The 13233-nt window shown below is 41.5% G+C and overlaps 3 protein-coding genes across 3 annotated transcripts; 2 read left to right on the top strand and 1 right to left on the bottom strand.

Annotated features, from left to right (window-relative positions):
• Positions 1-2443: 2443 nt before the first annotated feature.
• mafbb (v-maf avian musculoaponeurotic fibrosarcoma oncogene homolog Bb) lies at positions 2444-4023 on the bottom strand. The gene has a single exon (XM_085353818.1). It carries the CDS (start codon positions 3712-3714, stop codon positions 2749-2751), a length of 966 nt encoding a protein of 321 aa, XP_085209944.1. The 5' UTR covers positions 3715-4023; the 3' UTR covers positions 2444-2748.
• Positions 4024-6087: 2064 nt separating this feature from the next.
• On the top strand, positions 6088-8409 carry LOC146631633 (DEP domain-containing mTOR-interacting protein). Its single transcript, XM_085353817.1, has 9 exons — positions 6088-6170; positions 6280-6458; positions 6596-6719; positions 6875-7053; positions 7205-7414; positions 7533-7667; positions 7792-7862; positions 8067-8171; positions 8284-8409. Exons 1-9 carry the CDS (start codon positions 6088-6090, stop codon positions 8407-8409), a joined length of 1212 nt encoding a protein of 403 aa, XP_085209943.1.
• A 304-nt stretch (positions 8410-8713) lies between these two features.
• Positions 8714-13148, top strand: adnpa (activity-dependent neuroprotector homeobox a). Its single transcript, XM_085353816.1, has 4 exons — positions 8714-9061; positions 9508-9621; positions 10263-10355; positions 10484-13148. The coding sequence occupies exons 2-4, from the start codon at positions 9514-9516 to the stop codon at positions 12815-12817; spliced, it is 2535 nt and encodes an 844-aa protein (XP_085209942.1). The 5' UTR covers positions 8714-9061; positions 9508-9513; the 3' UTR covers positions 12818-13148.
• Positions 13149-13233: the final 85 nt, after the last annotated feature.

The raw sequence follows: 13233 nt of genomic DNA, 5'->3' as shown, positions 1-13233 counted from the left end.
TGTGTGTGTAAAAGTGTGTTCTGGTTAAATTAAGACAGAGCGTCTCATTAAACTCTATGAAATAACGTGTGTGTGTAAAAACTAAGCCCTCTGCAGTAGAGATTTTTTTTAAAATTATAGGCATGATTATGCTTCCTCTTTAGCATGCTTTATCATTCATCTTGCAGCCATTCCTTCTCGCTGTTTTTAAAAAATGCAAGCATGTCTGTTCTAAGCCGTTTTCACTGCTCTTCATCATTCTCTTGCTATTTGCTTTCTCTCTTGTTCTGATGCCACAGCCGTGCAGACACCTTTCCCTCCTGCTGACTCAGTAGCCAGCCTCAGGCGCTGTGGGCTCAGGGTGTTGGTGGCAGGGAGGGGTGAGTGGAGGGGAGAGGAGGGGGTGGCGGCGGCGGCGGTGGTGGAGCGCGAGGCTCCCACATCAGGCCCCAACAGCCTATCACATGCGAGGGAAAAGAGCTGGCTAATCGTTTCTACAATGGCACCCTGCGCACTGTCACACAGTACCACAAACCGCTTTCCTCACCAACACTTCTACTGTATTATTCCACTGTTGCTTGGAAATCCACGTGTGATGTACGCAAGTGCGCAAACACACAACCGATAACAAAGCACTCTCCTCTAAAAACCACATTTTTGTGAGAGGCATAAGTGTGCGCAGTGTGAAGAACATGCAAGTGTACATTATCACAAGAGCATTGCACCAAAAAAAAAAAAAAAATCTCCACTACCGCAACTATGCAGTTACACACTGAAAAATCTAAATTTTATATAATTTTTTTAATAATTTTTATGTGATTTTAATCACTCACTTGATCAGTGATTTGAAACAAATCAACTCATTCAATTATTTTATTTTCTCTGTTTTTCGAGAGCAGCTATCTGAATAGGTGAAGTGTTCATGCATACATGTTTGTTTATTGTTCACAAATATAGGCTCATTTTTACAAATGACAGCCACAGATTAACCCTTTTTATTAGGATTCAACACCGCAGCCGTCTAGATATCCTGAGCTCTTGTGATTAGGCCTGTTTTCAGATAGAAAGTGCTTTTGCACCTGTGCTGTGACTTCAGGCCTGCTTTGCTTTAACAGAGGGGTGAGGTCAAAACTGTTGGTGGGGGTCACACATGAAAAGACAATCTGGTTTCCAGACTAAAGTGAGCCACCTGCCAGTCCAAACTCTCACTGAAAGGGAGGACGGTAACAAAGTCTCGTCTGACACTGAAACACTCTCCAAGATATTCTGTGCAGAGGTAATCACAGAGGTTATAAACTCAATTTACAATGTAACCACTTATCACAGATTATTACCCTGGCCTTGGAACTACACGCTCATTCAAATATTGTTGTAATCTTAAACTGAGAATGATCAGTTTAAGATTAGGAAATTCCTCATTAGGAAATTCTCCTAATGATTTAAATTTAAAACAAAACAAAACACCAAGTTGTTGAAGCTGGCCAAGAGAGCGCGGAGCAGTGTGCCGTGGTTGTTGTTTCTCTTTTCCTCTGTTAATGAATGCAGAGGTGTTTGTCCGAGGAAGAGAGGAGAAGGGAAGCCTGATTTCCACTCCATTTTATCTGTGCCCCACAGCCCCGGCTAGTTAGCGCCCTGTGCTTTCACATGCTGGGGTCCCACAGGAAGCAGTACTCCATGATGGGCAAAGGTCAGGGAACGAGAGAAAGCCACTCCTCATTTCATCCGCCGAAACTAACTAATACACTTTGTTCTTATTTGTTTTTTGGAAGAATAAGAAAATAGGAATATTATGATGAGGAAAGTGAACTTTGCTCTAATTTAGATTTTTGTTTATGTGCTTATAGTCTTTCAGTTGCAAATGAACCAAATTACTTTCATATTTATACACACTATGCACTAGCTGAAATACTGTGATACCCTTATTTTATGTAGCATGTACAAATAGTAGACTTTGGTTTTTTTTTCTAGTATTTATCTTCTTTTTTTTTTTTCTTTTTTGCTTTTATGTTGTGTATATGATTATTAATGTGTTTGGATGTCTCCAAAAACTACAGCAAGCCACGATGACAAATGTGCAAGTGGAAGTAAATGTTTCACGCGGGTAAAACATTTACTCGTGAGAAGATGAGACACGATTTTAAAATGTCACAATAGGTTTATTGATCCATAGTAGATGAATTTAAAAAAAACCCAACAAACAAACATTGTAGATGAAAAAAATGAAAATCTGCATAATTATTTGCATAACTGTGTATTACATTGAAAAGAAAAGCAAATAAGGAACACATCTGTCCAGCAGAATCAGCTTCATAAAAACAATAGACGTGTGCTTTCTAACATTAGATGTTTTCTATATAAAGAAAGGATGAACACGAAATATAATCCTGGCTACAAAAAGCAAAGCAAAGCAAAATCACCAAAATGAAGATCAAACAATAAGTGAAGCAAAACAATATGGTTGCATAATTATTCAAAGCAAATATCCTCTGATTTCAAGTACGTCCTCTGAGACAAAATACAGATATGTCTGTATAAAATAAAGACATCTCATACATGTCCTGCATGCATGCTTATTCGCAAATTTCCATTCATTATTTGTTGCCTAGTTGCATCTATTACAATAAGTTGAGTCGTGTCCTTTATGCCCGAGATTTTTTTTTAAACTTGATAAATCCGTGGAGTTATTTGGTAAGGAGCAAGGCGACCAGGTGGCCAACATGCCACCCCTCATACATGGAAAAGATTCAGTTCTGCAGAAAATCTACAAACTCACATTAAATACTCTGGTGAGGATGGGTTGTCGCTGGTAGACCCTGTTTCGTGGTAACAGTTTGCACCGGACAGTTTTTCACATTTAAGTTTATATGCGTCCCTCTCGCGGATCAGCCTGTTGAGTTCATGTTTCAGCTGCTCGACCTGCGACAGCAGGTTCGTCTTCTCGTGCTCCAGAATGTGTTTCTGTTGCACGCGCTTGTAGCGGCAGGACTGCGCGTAACCCCTGTTTTTCAGGGTCCGGCGTTTCTGCTTCAGACGCATCACCTCGTCCTTGCCTAGGCCTCTGAGAAGCCGATTGAGCTCTCTGACTGACATGGACACCAGCTGATCGTCTGAGAAGTGCATCTCGGCGTTGGATCGCCTGTCGTGGCGGTTGTGTTGCTGCTGGAGATGGTGGTGCGCACCGAGGACCTGCTGGGCCTCCGGCGACTCAGGGGATGCGCACCCCATGTCATCTTTGAGATATGGGTCTTGGCAGTGGCTGTTGGGCATACCTTGCATGTCCGAGTGACCCGGAAGACCCGGGTAGTGCTGGACAGGCTCGTTTAGGTGGCCGTAGCCATCGTAATCAGCCGGGAAAGGTGGCGGATTGTGGCCGTGGGGCGCAGATGGGTGTCCCTGCTGCGCTGTGGCTCCGATGAGGGCCTCCATCGCGTCTTCGGGTGTCAGGCCAAAAGCCTGAGGGTACATTTGCTGAGGATAACCCCCGTTGTTGGGTATCCAGAACTGGCTGTTTTCGACGTTGTTTCTGTGGTCGTTAGGATTGAGATTTGGCGATGAAGGCACAGAGTTGCAAGGTGTGCTGCCAGGAGTGGAGGAGACGGAGTCTGGTCTATGGAAAGAGCGATCCAGCCCCTGCATCGTCTCCTTCTTCACGCCGAACTTCATCAAGTCATAGTCGCTGACGAAATCCATGGGTGGTTTCTGCAGTCCCAAGTGTGAATGCGCCTCAGTCGTCATGGTAAATGGAAAGCCGGTCTCTTTAAAGAGCTCCAAATGTCCACTGATATTTCATGCAGCCAGTGAAATCGCAGTCACTTGTAAAAAAAACAAAACAAAAACAGCCCAAAAATAAAACCCGAATAATAATTTTTTTTTAAAAATGAAGTATTTCCAAACTTTCGATCACAAAGGGGGAAAACACCACTCGTGAAAAATAAATCACAGCAAAAAACAGGAGAGCGCCTTTTTCAACTTTACGTTGAATTGCGACGTCGCACCGCGCAGCTTGTTTGGCTTTAGGAACTTAAAAGTCCGGTGATGCCAACAGACTGGACGCAACTCTGCCTTTTCAGGAGAAGCGCACTTTCTTCATAAAGCTGCATTGTGTGATGTCACGGCTTTCAGTCTACACCTCCACCCTGCTCTCCAATGAAAAAGGGAAGATTTGCATAAAAGCTTCTACGAGCGAGTCCACACGATCTGTTCGTGATTGTCACTTGACCAAAGCCTATAAAGGTCTGCTCAGAGGCGCAAACTCCATTCTGTAGTGTCTTTTGTGTTTAATTTCTTTATTTTTATTGTTTTATCCGCCCTCTATTTCGCATATTGCCAATTCACCCCACAGGAAAAATTATGCACCAAAGTGAATTGGAGCCATGAGAACAAAAAAACAAAAACCCATAAAAACAAAACATAATCGTCTGAACGATAAGGATATGATTTCAAGGATTTTGAATAAATATACGGCAATGAATTTGTCTATTAAAAACTAATATTGGTTGTGAACTATAATAGAACCATACATTTATTTTCCATCAGTCACAATTTGCTGCAAATTGGTTTGTGGTAATTTAGGAATTTATGGTTATTTATACGTCATTATTCATTAAGAAAACAACAGGATGCTGTTAGAAAATTCATTTGACCCTACTGTGATTGCTGTGCTCCTTGGTATACCCAGGTGAATACTGATATCTTGTGGCCAACTGCCTACACTGCAGTGGCTTTCATAGGGATATGGTATATTCACTGCTTTGTTGCTTTTCCTGTTATTAGATTTAAATTGTGAAGCTCACATTTTAATGTACAAATATATATTTGTTCAGTCTTCACCGCTTATTTTTTAAGGCCAAATACATTTTAGATGCATAAAACAATGGTACTGCTACTTTAAAATATATACATATATATTTTCCATTTTAATTAACCAAACTACATCTTTAGGGAATATGACTGTATTACAGATGCAAAGCCTCATCACAAAGAAGTTCCTGAGGGATCCCACCAGAAGTCAGCAGCTCAGCAGCAGCTCTGACATAACAGATACCAGGCTAACCAGAGTTAAAGCACAAAAGCACAGGATATCGAAGGGTTAAGTAATGTTCCTGCCCTGAGCTGACCCTCTCAGGCAGCGCTTACTCCAATGATAGTGAATGCTTTACTGACAAGGTAAAAAGACTCAAGCCAAAACCAATAGAAATTGCTGCCTGAGAACGGCCAGGCATTGTTTCAGCGAGTTCGACTTGCTGGGAAGAGAGGAAGAGAGGAGACAGTGTGACTGAGCAAAAATTTCTCAGGGACACATAACAGGATTCACGCCAGAAGACCGGGGTGATGCTTTGTGGTATAGCTTGTGCTAATGATAGGATGCTCACAGCCTAAGTGCACGTCACAAGCTGGCACTTCGGTTCTTTTGCCATAACAAGCATGTATCAAAACCGTCAAGTCAAAGAAAAAGCAGAATTTCTAGGCACTGCAACATCAAGTTTACACTTCAACACAATATCATAGCCCTAGAAACTCCACTTTATCTGTATCTGAGAACACATATTTTGATGCATACATTGATATTGACCTGAATCTTTAAAAACAGCTGTTTTATTTGAGATGAAGGCTAGGCTATATACCAACATACGAAGCGTGTTTTTCTAGTTTCCTGTTTTGTGAGATAACTGTAAGGTGACCTCTAAAAGAACAATGTTGCTCAAGAAACTGTAACTTATAGATGTATTTTTCAGTTTTATGTTACCAGTATTTCAGGAATGACACACTAAAACAAAAACAACAACACAATTTGATTTCAGTTATAGAAAACACAACCTAGGTGGACACATCAAGCATCACTCAAGCAAACAGCCCCGTGTTTCTCTGAAAATAATTTAAATTCAAGTACTTCAGAATTGGAGCAGGATGTTTTACCCAAACACCCAAATGAAAAACTAATATCTGTAGCACTGAATGAAACAAAACAGAAAAAAAACAAACGTCTTTGTCATTTCTGTATACACAACATTGCTCCCACATGACAATGGGGTTCTGTGTGTTTCGGTAAACATGACGGCCATTTCTAAAAGTCAGATTCAATCATTCTTGTGTCCAGTTATAAGAAGCATGGAGCGAACGAGCAGCATTAGGTTAAAGGCCATGGCCAGGCAACACAAGGCTGAAGTCATGATCGCAGGAGAACAGCTCAGGTAAGACGAAACAGATTCGCTGACGATGTCGGCAAATTCTACTCTGCAGGTCAGGTAGATGACTGATGTCAGTTTTAAGGCTCACGGCTGATTTAAACGCCACTTTAAGGCTCAGACTTCATGATGGAAAACTGATTAAGGATCGACGCTACCACTTTCGCACCTACCCTAACTGCTTTGTGGCACACGAGCTTATAGACTGGCTTGTGAGCCACAAGGAAGCTGCAGATCGAGCAACAGCTGCCAGCCTCATGCAGCACCTCATGGACCATGACATTTTACACCACGGTAAGAAGGAAGCACCAGCAAGCGCTTCAGCTAAAGAAGCTCTCCCTTCTTTAGCTGAAATTAATTCCTCTTCTTTACCTGAAGCTAAGTCCTCATGTTGCTTTCACGACTTATATTTAAAACTGCCTTTCTCTCAGTCTGTGACAAGAGGGCAGAATTCAAGGATGCCAAACTGCTGTACCGTTTCCGCAAGGATGATGGCACATTTCCCTTTAACACAGAGGTGAAAATCTTCATGCGAGGACAACAACTATATGAGCAGTAAGAGCTGGTCTGTTTGTGCTTCAAGTTTTCTGGTCTGAGACAGATCAGCTTAATCTTAGAATTGAAAGACCTCAATAAAGGTGTATCTCATCCAGGTTTTTCCTCCACTGCATGCTATTTTAAATCTGATTCTGTTTTGTTTTCTCTTATAGACTTATAGCAGACAAGAACTCCATTCTGCAGCTGAGAGAGGAGCATGGTGTTACTTATAAGCGCTCCTTTCCTGGCTGCCAGTTGATTGACTATCTCATTCAGAATGGAGAGGCAGATAGCCGGCGACAGGGACTGGAGTTGTGCCGTGCATTGCAGGAGCATGGCATCATTCAGCACGGTGAGGGGAGTTTTCATTTGCCCTTTGATGTACAGCTGTCAGTGGTGGGCTTGCCATCTGGGACTCTTGCAATCAAAAGTAAAAATACACACTGCATAGATACCATTTATACTAAGACTGCTGCTTTTTGCTCTCTCCCCAACTCCCGCAGTGGGACAAAAGCATGATTTCTTTGACAGTGGGCTACTCTACCAGTTCTGCATCAATTTCCGCCGGCGTCGGCACCTGTCTGAGCTGTTAACTGAAAATGAGCAGGTTAATGATGAAGCTGTGATGGCATCAACACAAGAGGACAACAATTCTGAGAGTCCCTTTCTTCTACGCAGAAACTCATCCAAGGAATGCAACCGTGCATTCAGTGGTAATAAATTAATTAATTACTGAGTAAACATGAAATAAAAGGAAACTCTTGCAATTTTCACAACATACACCTTGTTTTTTTTTTTATGAATTCTGACATCGCCACTAATATCTAATAGTGAGCTCAAACAAAGACTTCAAACAGATTACCGGTGTTCGTCGAAGTAGCTTGAGTTCCCTTCAGTTTCACTCTGCTGGATTTCCACCTCTTCAGCTGTTGTCACACTCAGCAGTACGATGCAATCCTAAATCAGGCGAGTGTTTTGTTATTTATATTCAACTGTTAAATGTTTCATAGTATCATCAAAGTTTAAATATTACTGTAATGAGGCTTGTTTGTGAAAGCACATAGACATAATCTTTTAATTGGTTTCACAGTCCTTAAAAGAAAAGTTACTTGTGAAGAATTATTGGAACCTGGTGCACCCTTTATCAAGAAAGTGTTGACGGTGAGTTATGAAAATTATACGTATAAATTATTACTTAGATTTCTGATTGGATTTAATAGCACCAATTTAGCATACCTGAGCAACAGTCCCCTAAAGGCTAAAAGTCAAAAAGTCAAAACAAGCTTAACACATTAATAAAGTTGTGTTTTTCTTCTTCTTCTTAGATTAAAGTCTAAGGTGTATTTTATCTGATTGAGATTGCAGGTGATAGGAGACGCCCTGGGCTGGGGCTTTGTTGTCAGAGGCATGGCTCCTTGTTATATGCAGGCTGTTGACCCTGGAAGCCCTGCAGCAGCTGCTGGAGTTAAGGTTAAATAGCTGAAACAAACTGAAAAAGATACTTATCTTGGATCCATAACTTTAAAAAAATATATATATATATATATATATATATTTTATGTATTTATTTATTTATTTTTAGGTGCGGCAGTTTGTGTGCCAGGTAAATGGACAGTGTGTTCTTTACCTGGACTACAGGACAGTAACCAGACTGGTGATGACAGGACCTCGCACTGTTGTACTGGAAGTTATGGAACCACTGGAATGACAGTAGCTATATTATCAAAGTCTGGCTCTCTCTTTGAATAGAAATACTGCATCTGCAAAAAAATATAAAATAATAATAATAAAAAAAATCAGCAATTACGTTTGATATGTGCTCATTTTGGGGGGAACTTAAAAAATGCACTTGTTAAACTGTTTATCTGACTTGCATCATGGAAAGTGTTCTAAACTGCCTAGATTGTTTTCATGAATTTGAGGGGGGAAATCGGCACAATCAGGTCAGTCAATCCAGCCCAGCGACTACGACTTCCGTCTTTTTGTAGTCGCCATTTTGGTTTGAGAGTTGATCAACGCGTTAGCCAGCAAGCTGGCCTGACCTCCGGTGCAAGAAAATCTGAGAACTGGAGGAGTATAGGTGGCCCTGGAGGTTCCCATTTTCGAAGTGTACTATTTTCATGAGCTGTGCACAATTCTACCGCTGTGTTTTGTCACTCGTCCCCCAGCTAGCAGCTCTGCGGTGTAGATGAACGAGCTAACTAGATAGCTTGGCTAGCTAACTGTGGAGCTGCTGAGCACCGGCGTTGAGGGGAGCATCACCGCCAATCTGCATGTCCCGCCAGCCCCTCTGTTTTTTATTTTAGCCATTAATGTCGTGAGATAACCCCTGTAAAGTTACTCTTCTGGCTTATTGCAAGGTGAGTAAAACTTTAAATATAGTCAATGAAAGTGGAAAGAAAGGGAAAGAAAGCAGCTATGCAACGCTAGTGTTTGTGCTCAGTAGGCATTGCTAAATCTGGCTAACACTGTAACGCTAGCCCACAAAGCTAACACGTATTGTAAAACTGTAATTCCCGAAAGCTCTGTGCATGGTGAACAATAGAAGCCGTGGACCTGTTCTGTTGTTAGGCTTTCTGATCAAACCCACCACTCAATCAGAAACAAGGTTGTAGTGAAGCGTCACCATAGAAACAGTGCCGGACCCCTGAAGCTCTGAAACACACAATGCCATCATAATAAACACGCTGTACTAGAGGGAGACACGTGCTGAAAGGGCGTGTTGTCTCTTAGTGAGTCCGGATAATGTGATACAGGTTATAAATGTACCTGAGGTTATAATGAAGAATTCATATCTGTCTGCCAGGAGATAATGTATCAGCTCCCGGTGAACAATCTTACAAGAATCAGGAGAGCCAGGAAACAAGTGAAAAAAGCACTCGGTGACATTGGACTTGAGTTCTGCAAGGAGGCAGCAGAGGTGAGCAAGTGTGTTTTGAGCTGCATGTGATGGATAAGAACTTTGAATAACATAAAGGTAGCATTGATGGACCAAAGACCACTCACTTGCCCAAAGATGGTTTTCAGTAAGGTGTAAGTGTGTTTGTTTTAAACCAACGTGACGATTTTAAGGCAGTTTTGATTGGCACCTAATCATCGGTGGACGTAATAAGGATAACAAATTTGTTCTCTCTCTCTCTATACATATATGTGTGTGTGTGTGTGTGTGTGTGTGTCTTTAGAAACAGCCTCATCAAGCTTTAAAATGACAGACTCCAAAGGTGTGGATACATTTCCACAGCTTTGCCTAGTGTAGTTTGCAGAGAATGAATTTGCAGTCTAATCCCTAACCTCTTTGTGTTTGCCTTTCACAAATACACTCACTAGTGCTCTGGCTTGACAAAGGGAAATTCAGTACCAGTCCCCATAAGAATAAAGGGGGGGGAAAAAAATCAGAAACATATTACCCTTTATCAAACCCAAACAAAAAAGGGGGATTAGAGGGGACGCATACAAATTTAAAACCAAGACTTGCATATACAAATACTATACAGACATGGTAACAATGTTAAAAACTTATTTCCATTGGAGTTGGTCTTTAATATTTTAAATTTTTTGCAGGAGTTCAAAGAGTTTTGCCCTAATGAGCAGTTTGTGAAGGGCACGCTTTGCCTTGATATCTGCGCCTGGGATCCATCATACTCTAAAACACAGGTAAGATTTTATCCTATCTGAAAGACTTGCTCACATTATCATGCACTAATGTGCATATTTTTCTTAATGCAAAGTTTTTGTTGTTGTTGTTTTTTTTGATCATTTTTTTTACATTTTTTTTTTTTTAGGAATACAGATCAAAGCCATTTTGCTGCACAGAGTGTCCATTTTCTTCCAAATTCTACTCAGGCTACAAGAATCACTTCCGTAATGTGCACAGGAAACTCTTGGACAGTAAAATCCTGCTCAACTGTCCATACTGCACGTTTACTGCAAGCAAGAGAACTTTGGAGACGCATGTTAAAATATTCCACATACCCAATTCAACTCGGCACAATTATGGAAGCTCACAGGGAGCTGCGCTGGGGAAAGCTTATCTTGATAGATACAAACAGGGAAACGGTGTGGAGAAAGCAATGTATTTCTGCAAAAAATGCACATTTCGGGACACGCTATACAATGTGGTGAGAAGGCACATCTACAGGGAACATTTTCAGCATATTGTCTCACCATATCTTGGTATGGTTTCTGAGTCATCTGTGAAAAATGGTGCTAGTTCTGTTGTTGGCAACAACATCCTCTGTAAAAGATGCCAGTTTACCACTCGTACCTATGAGGCTCTGGTCCAGCATGTTATTGAGTACCATGAGCGCATTGGTGCCCAAGTAACAACCATGATTGGACATGCTAACATTATCGTCTCCAAGCCTCAGTCTTTACCAGTCATGTCACAGAAGCCTCCTCTAGTTGTCAGTAGACCTCAAACACTTAGACCTGAACCAAATGCACAGCAAGTAATTGGCTATTTAAAGCCAGTAGGCCCGGTTATTAAAAGTCAGTCTCCCATTATAGGCAGTCAGGTGCGTGCCACTGTTCCAGTACAGAGGAACAGTACAGCAGTTGAAAATGCTGGTACTGGTGTAAACACAGCCCAAACACAGAAGTGGAAGATATGTACAGTTTGCAATGAGCTTTTTCCTGAAAACTTATACAGTGCTCATTTTGAGAATGCACACAAGGCGAAAAAAGTGTGGGCGCTTGCCAAGTACATCATGAAAATCCACAACTTTACCAGCAAATGTTTGCTTTGTAACCGCTACCTGCCCAGTGATACACTGCTAAATCACATGCTAATCCATGGCTTAACCTGTCCACAGTGTCACTCTGCTTTCCACAATGTTGAGAAAATTATGGAGCATACAGCTCAGGCACACCCTGAGGAGTTTATTGGACCCCCTGGTGCATCGCCTCTAACCTTTGACCTCACCATTAAACAAGAGAAGTCCAGTAATGTACAGCTTGCTGTTCTTACTTTTAACATGAAGGAACCCATCAATGGTCAAGATCAGTCGACGCCTGTTCAGAATAGTCTTCCACATCTTGTCAAACTACCTGATCCTAGAGGGACCGATAAGAAAAGTGAACATCTTGCAGGAAGTATCCCTTCACTAATGCAAACAAGTGAGATTGGGAAGACTGTGTGTCCGCTGTGTTTCACCATTCTCAAAGGGCCTATCTCCGATGCTTTGGCCATGCATCTGAGAGAACGGCATCAAGTCCTTCAAACAATACATCCAGTTGAGAAAAAGATGACGTACAAGTGCATTCATTGCTTAGGGGTGTACACCAGCAACATGGTGGCTTCCACAATTACGTTGCATCTTGTGCAGTGCAGGGCTGTTGGTAGGAACCAAGCAACCCAAAACTTTAAACCTGGCTTGACACTTAACTCCTCTGGGGCTGGCTATCTTAAGAGGCAGCCATCAACACAGGCTATGTCTAACTCCAAGAGGATAAAGCTGGCCAAGGATGCTAAGACGACTTCCACCATCTTTGGAAAGAAGGCTGAATCTGATGGGCTTGCTCTGGATCCTAGAAGCTATGAACACAAGACTTATGAGGCCAGGAAAAATTTCCTGACTGCCTACTTCAACCGGCGACCGTACCTTTCTTCTTCTGAAGAGGACAAGCTGTCGGCGAGTCTGTGGCTGTGGAAATCCGACATCGCTACACACTTTGCAACCAAGCAAAGCACGTGCGTGAGAAACTGCAAGACCAAGAAGGTGTCGGTGCTGCTCGGCTTTGACATGCAAGCTCTAAAGAAAGTTAAGCATAACTTGAATTTTGAGGAAAGCAAAATTGTTGGTACCTCTGCTAAGAAGGCCGTAGGCATCAGTTGTCGTACTCCAAAGATGGACCAAAACAAACACAGTGAGACACTAAATTGTACCTTAAAACTTAGTACGTGCACAGAGACTATTTCCATAGACTCTGACAGTGAAACAAACACAGATGACAGACCCACTGAGAATGGAGATATCGATGTAAATGCGCACGAGAGTTTCCAATCCAAGGAACCATTAAACATGACTGAAGAAACAAAACCTGCAGATAATGCTTCTAGAGAGACGGAGATTTCTTTGCAAGATGGGAATGCAAGCCTTGCAGTGTGCCTTGGTTGAGTAGTAAAGGGGTGTATTAAAACAAAGATGACTCAACAGTTACAAATAGTAGACCAGAATGTGTGGGTCACTAAATCAGCAGCTGATTTTTTTTTTTTCTGAACAGTGTTGAAACGAAATAAACAGCAATATGTAGGTAGTGTTGTGTATATATTTTTAGCCATTGCTCCTTGTTAGTTTCTTCATGCACATCTGTATCACTCACTGGTTTGCTGTCACACCATATAAGAAATATGTAAACTGAACTATTTGCATATTTTTCCCCCAACTGTGACAAAGAACTGCACCATACTGTTTAACATTTAGAAAATGTAGGATATGTTAATTCCTTATGGACACATTTTAATAAAGGTGTTTGATTAATAAGAAAGTTTATTGCCGCTCTTTCTGTGCTATTAAGCTTTTGGACCAGGTGA

This window comes from Diplotaxodon limnothrissa, linkage group LG5, assembly GCF_057381915.1.
Source record: "Diplotaxodon limnothrissa isolate DT_005_m linkage group LG5, D_limnothrissa_male_GT1.1, whole genome shotgun sequence".
In the NCBI taxonomy this organism is placed as follows: Eukaryota; Metazoa; Chordata; class Actinopteri; order Cichliformes; family Cichlidae; genus Diplotaxodon; species Diplotaxodon limnothrissa.
The sequence above is the reverse complement of the archived record's forward strand: the minus strand, read 5'-3'. Positions and strand labels throughout refer to the sequence as shown.

What these genes read in the sequence shown, in the direction of transcription:
- mafbb (XM_085353818.1), bottom strand. Translation starts at nt 3,714, where the DNA reads ATGACGACTGAGGCGCATTCACACTTGGGACTGCAGAAACCACCCATG.
- adnpa (XM_085353816.1), top strand. Translation starts at nt 9,514, where the DNA reads ATGTATCAGCTCCCGGTGAACAATCTTACAAGAATCAGGAGAGCCAGG. An exon ending in TCTGCAAGGAGGCAGCAGAG is followed by an intron (nt 9,622 to 10,262) that starts GTGAGCAAGTGT and finishes AATTTTTTGCAG; the next exon opens with GAGTTCAAAGAGTTTTGCCC. An exon ending in CATCATACTCTAAAACACAG is followed by an intron (nt 10,356 to 10,483) that starts GTAAGATTTTAT and finishes TTTTTTTTTTAG; the next exon opens with GAATACAGATCAAAGCCATT.
- LOC146631633 (XM_085353817.1), top strand. Translation starts at nt 6,088, where the DNA reads ATGGAGCGAACGAGCAGCATTAGGTTAAAGGCCATGGCCAGGCAACAC. An exon ending in CCATGACATTTTACACCACG is followed by an intron (nt 6,459 to 6,595) that starts GTAAGAAGGAAG and finishes CCTTTCTCTCAG; the next exon opens with TCTGTGACAAGAGGGCAGAA. An exon ending in ACGATGCAATCCTAAATCAG is followed by an intron (nt 7,668 to 7,791) that starts GCGAGTGTTTTG and finishes TTGGTTTCACAG; the next exon opens with TCCTTAAAAGAAAAGTTACT.